Source organism: Rhincodon typus, chromosome 32, assembly GCF_021869965.1.
Source record: "Rhincodon typus isolate 14 chromosome 32, sRhiTyp1.1, whole genome shotgun sequence".
Lineage (NCBI taxonomy): Eukaryota > Metazoa > Chordata > Chondrichthyes > Orectolobiformes > Rhincodontidae > Rhincodon > Rhincodon typus.
The window spans coordinates 4,165,602-4,171,564 of NC_063363.1; the positions used below are offsets into that span (position 1 = coordinate 4,165,602).

Sequence of the window (5,963 nt, forward strand, 5' to 3'; positions counted from 1 at the left end):
TCCTGCTCCTCTGATGCTGCTTGGCCTGCTGTGTTCATCTAGCTCTACACCTTGTTATCTCAGATTCTCCAGCATCTGCAGTTCCTACTATCTCTGCATACTTAACGATACTTCCTACAGTGCTAGCCTTTTCCTTTCTGACAATTTAAAAGTTCTAGCCATAAAAAGTCAGTTAGCTGTGAGTTTACTCACTAACATATTTGTAATTAATTTTTAAATGCTGGATTAATATCTTCTCCAGCTATTTCTTTAACCTGCATAACACAAGATTCATTTATAGTTCAATTATTTTATAATTGAGAAATAACCATAAAATGTTTTAAAATTTATAATTTTCTACTTTTTTTCCATTTTCCTAAATCAACCTGTTCAGAGATGTTATTACATATCTGGAGCAGGTAGGACTTGAATCCAGGCCTCCCAGTCCAGGGATAGGGTCATCACTACCACACCACAAGAGCCTTTCCAATTTTCTACTGCCACCTTTTTTACAAATTGATATCAGTTGGGAGGGCAGTATAAAACGAACTAGATATTTTTGGTTCTCATCAACAGCCTCCAGTTGTGAAGCACTTAGAGGTGCATTGACCATGACAGATTTTAATTCCTATCCCAAAATGTTGCATTCTGCAGTAGAACAGAACATGCCTTGAATCCTATTCAAGATTAGGCTGGATACCTTTAAAGGGTTATCTTATGAAAACTGACAAGATATCTTTCCTGTTTATCATCCTTGCCCAGCCCCAATTCTGAATGGCAGTCATTGTAAAACATAGTTGTTGCTCTTTATGCATGTTTCAAAAAATTCAACTCCTCCAAACTTCTGCAACCTAAAATGCCCACTCACACTACATTCCACTTCCTCAAGAACACCTCAAACTTATAGTGGCACTCACGTCAATGTAGAATACAAGTTGTTCCTTTTTAAAACATTCCTCCATCTATTCCAATAACCTGCTCCAGCCTTACATCTCACTGTGCCCTCCAGTCTGTTACTCTTTTGACACAGTAGATACTGAAAGTGTGGGTCCTGAAAAATCACAACTTTACATGGAACAGTTGTAGGTGAATCACATGTTCCAATAGGAATCCATGTTAAAGCCAGCTAGGTTCCTTCAAATACCTATCAACCAGTAAGAAAAAAATATAAAAGTTGAAGTGCTGAATACCGTACATCTACCAGGCCATGATTTCAGCTAGAAATGCAATCACTAGAAACGCAGTACAAAAATTTAAAAAATACAAGTGTGATGTATGGTTCTCCTTTTCAAACCTGCCACATCCCCCAACTTGCACTTCACAGGAGTACCTTCAACTCTTTGATCTCCCTTCCTTGACTCGCCTGTCTATGTTTCCCACTTCAAAAAAAAAACTCTCCCAAAAATGTTCAACTCCAACCAAGCATATGGTCCTAACTGTGGAAGGAAGAGCCAGGAGAAATCTCCACAGGAGTTTCTGCATAAAAACACCCTGTAAACACATGTTGTAGTTATTCATTGTGAATTTACTATGAAATACTCAACATCAAAACTGAACTAACTCCACAGAGGCTGGTATCCCATCACTAAGTCACCTTTTATTAACATGTGGGCAGTCCTTGACACTAATCCAGCTCCCTCAGAGCTCTGTCTCAGAGTGAACAGGGTGTCTGACACTCCTGTTCCCATCTGTCAGCCAGAGCTCGATGACTGGACCCGATTAACTGCCCTAATTAGGAAACTCATATTTCATGATGTCCACCTGGCTAACTTTATTACAATCACTACAAGAATATGTATCCATAAACGTTTAGACTCAAACCATCTCATACATAAAGGGACATCATCACTGTTACAATTACCAAGCAGCCTTCAACTAATTTTAACATTTTTTTTAAAAAGTGTGTAATTGCTTTAAATTTTTTTTAAAATCATAAGGAATTTTACTGCAACAATTACTGCAACTTCAAAACCAGCATTTCAACACGTTTTTTCACAAGTTCAACAAAATACTGAAACAATTTTAACATTAAAACCACACAGGCATTGTTTGCACTAGGTAATGCATGGAAGAAACAATAAAAATCAGGATACCAAGAAGAACATAAAAATGTTTTTTCCCTGCCCCCCCCCACCCACATTTTGTGAAATAACATGGAGAAGTCAGTGGAGAACAAAATGGTTGCATAACATGGACCTCTGTCCCAATTCTTTCAGCTTTCTGTGAGGCAGTTCCTGGTTCACTGTAAGAGATAGAGCTTAGGCCACATTTAAGCAAATTGAACTGTCTTCCATTCTTGACCTGGTACAGAAACATTTAGAATTGTAGACACTCAAATGCAAAAAAAAAAACGAACTTTAGGAATGATATATGTTCATGAAAGCTTCAGTTGTTTGGAGCTGAAATTGTTGCTTAAGATGACTAGGGATCGTCATTTCAAAATTGGGTCAAAGCTCAAGGGAACCCCATTTTTTTTTTTTAAAAATGTGGTATCACAGTTGTCCTCTCTTCATAATATTATCATGTAATTACACAGACCTATAACCTAGCAACATTGTCCAAAGCATTTCATACCATTACAGAAAATGAGTTGGGATTATAAAGAGATGCAGCAAGATAAGTTTCGGGAGAGAACCGCAGAGTATGTTTGAAAGTTCTGCCACCTCTAGACACCAATCCTGGTCTTGGCCCAAGAAGATAATAAACAGGAGTTACAATTTAGTATTGAGGAGGGTGTGGGCAAGCATTTAAGAGCTCAGGGCTGGTGAGGTCATGTAGGTTAAAGAATTATTTTATCAAAATTGTTAAATAAATAGTTTTAAACCACAAGAAAAAAAAGTGAAAAGGGAGGTAATTTCAATAAAACTTGAAGTAAGCAAATGATCCTGAACCCCTACACTTTTTACTTAACTAGACACCAAACAAGTGGTGAATGTCAGTAGAAGTCATATTAGGTCACTAAGAAGCCCACCAACATAAACTTAAGCATTTACTAAAATTAAGTTGTTATACTGAAACAGCCGTCCCATGTTCAGGGATTAATCAATCCCTCAATTATCAACACTTTATTACTCTTATTTCTGGTTTTAAATAGACAGGAACCGGTGCAGAAATGCTGGATGGCTGCACTTCTTCACACTTTATACCGTCACTTGCATCAATACATTCAGTCACAACTGAATAACAGGATTCTTATGGCCCAAAGGGACATCAATAAAAACAGATTTCCATCAGCCAAATCTGGAGGTGAGACTTGTTACTAAGTAACAGTTTTCTAGAAAGAAAGTAAGTCTAAAACTATTATTACAGGACAGTCTAATATTGCACTTTGCAGAAGTTACTTTTAATTCTTGAAAGTTTAGTATCTAAAAAATGGAAATTTAAACTTTTCTTGCAAGTACAATAGCAAACAAATCATAGAATCATAGAAATGGATACGATGGAAGGCTATATGACCCATTTTGTATCCACCTAGCCTGATCCCACTTTGGATCTCGTATGATCAGCACAGCACTTCAAAAACTTCTGAAGCAGTAGCAGAATTTCTGCCTTTATCATTCATTGAGGCAGTGATTCTCAGCTGAACTTTACAGATTGTTTTCTGGGAGCATTCCTAACAGGTAAATGTGCTTATCTTAAATCTTTAGGAAATGAGATTCCTCAAATTTTCTTTCAGCATCCTCTGGAGAGAGAGTTGGATTTAAGTGTCAAATAAAGACACTTCAATTTTCATAGATCTTAAGTAAAAGTCCCAAAAAAAAAAATGCACATTTAATATGATAACCAGACATTGAAAGTCATAAACAAAAACAAAGTTGCGAGAAAAGCTCAGCAGATCTGGCAGCATCTGTGAAGGAAAAAGCAGAGTTAACGTTTCGTATCCAGTGACCCTTCCTCAGAACACCCTGAGGAAGGGTCACCGGACCCGAAACGTTAACTCTGCTTTTTTTCCCCTTCATAGATGCTGCCAGACCTGCTGAGCTTTTCCAGCAGCTTTGTTTTTGCTCCTGATTTACAGCATCCGCAGTTCTTTTGGTTTTTAATGAAAATCATGACATCAGCTGTTTGACACAGTCCTCTTACTCAAAATGAGGTTTCAGGCCAAAAGCACAGCTTTATTCTGGGAAAGGCACTAGGTTACTGTCCATCCAAAAGAGGAAATGTCAAAATGTGTTGTGTACTAACAAATTATCAACTCCATCAGGAAATATCTCAAACCTATAGGGCATTTCTTCAACTTGAAATAAACTTAAATAAATTTGTTGTTTTTCAGACCATATTTGATTGCATAATCAAACAAAAACAAAACATGAGAACAAGTTATACACCCTACCATAGGAGCTAAATCAAAAACAATCAACACATAGAATCCATTCAGCCCAACTGGTCTGTGTTCCCTCAACCAAGACGCTTTTCTGTTAGTGAAAGGAAGGACATCTCTTACTTTCGCGACAAAAACAAAACGATGTCCTGCAACCACACGCATCCATCCGCCCCAGCACATTTCTAAAACAAAACACATACCCAGGTATATCCGCATAAACAGATGAATGCCTCTTTAATAAAAACACAATGCAAGAGCATCGACTTTCATTGTTAACAAAACATTACACTTGCCACCTGCAATATTGGGTAACTCCAATATTTGTACAGATGAAAGGTTATTCTCCAGACACAATAGGTATAATAAAAACGGAGTGATCATACAGTACGCAGCATTAGTTGAAATTGAAACGAGGTGATAAACAGCAGATTAAAAGAGTTGGTAATTTAAAAAAGGGGGTTGACACCTCAAATGGAAGAGTTAAAAAAAAAACAAAATTTACACATAAACGAATAATTTTAGAAATAAACTGTCAGTAACTGCCGCCTGCAACCATCAAGTTAAGCATTTGCAGGAATGCGATTAGTACGATTAATGTGGGAATTTACAATAGATTCTCTGTGAAGAGGATTGAAAACACATAGGCAGTTGATGCCAAGTGGGTGAACGCTGGGGTCAGGGTATTTATTTTGGCGATGCTCAGGTCGTGTACCTGTCCGAAGACCTGCAGTTGCTCCTTTCCGTCTATGCTCCTGCGCCACCGGTGGCGATGGTTCTGCCCCCTCAGGTTGCTCCGAATGTGGTCGCGATCCGGCGGCAGCGCCGTGCCCGGACCTCGATGCCTGGAGCCGGCCGCCACCGTGAAGAAGCCCCGCTCCTGAGGGTCGCCAGCCCCGGCCAAGTGCAGCGTCTGCGAGGTGAAGAAGGGCCGCCGGGCCGCGCCGCAGGCCAGCAGAAGCTGCAGCAGGGTTAAAACGCACCGGATTCTAACACCTCCAGCCGCCATCTTAACGCCGCTGGTGATCTCTGCTGGATTGTTTTTTTTCTGACGGCGGATTTATTTCTTTCTCTCTCTCTCTCTCTCTCTCTGGCTGTTCCCGCCCCTTTAATTGCCTGACGCTAAGTCTTTTTTGGCGGGGGGAGGCGGTGCCTGAGGGGAAGAGAGGGCGGGCTGAAGAGGCTCAGCAGGTTTGGCAGCATCTGTGAAAAAAGAGAGAGAGAGAATGTTTTTTAAAAAAAAGAGAAGCAGCGTTAGTGTTTGAAGTCCAGCGATGACCCTTCTTCGGAGCTGAAGAACAGGGTGTGGAGGCAGTCAGTCAAAAACAGCGAGGCAAAGCTGGAGGAGCAACACCTCACCTTTCTCTCTGGGACGTTCCAACCCTCAGGGCTCCATATCATTTTTAGAGCAAGAACATCTCCTGTCACTGTCACGGGTTGCTTTCGGCAGAGCCAACGCGTTTTCACCCACTCACAGCCCACGTCGTCACCTATCGAGCTTCTTGCAGAAACTCAGCGAGCCTGGCATACAGAAAAACAGAGTTAACGTTTTCAGTCCCCTGACCCTTCAGAAACAAGGCAGATATTGCTGGAGAAACTCAGCACTTCTGGCGGCACCTGTGGAGAGAAAAGCAGAGTTAATGTTTTGGGTACAGTGACCCCT

At 40.3% G+C, this 5,963-nt stretch overlaps 1 protein-coding gene across 2 annotated transcripts in view; it reads right to left on the reverse strand.

Moving 5' to 3' along the window:
* sorl1 (sortilin-related receptor, L(DLR class) A repeats containing) overlaps positions 1–5,743 on the reverse strand; it is a 161,074-nt gene extending 155,331 nt beyond the window's left edge. Inside the window, exons 1-2 of one of the 2 annotated variants that reach the window (XM_048615468.1) lie at positions 5,660–5,743; positions 5,016–5,503 (exon numbers count right to left, since the gene is read on the reverse strand). In XM_048615468.1, the coding sequence (XP_048471425.1) occupies positions 5,016–5,309 (294 nt within the window). In that variant the 5' untranslated portion in view covers positions 5,310–5,503; positions 5,660–5,743. The remainder of the gene's footprint in view (positions 1–5,015; positions 5,504–5,659) is intronic. The other variant, XM_020526950.2, reaches the window with a different exon arrangement.
* Between the last annotated feature and the right edge of the window lie 220 nt (positions 5,744–5,963).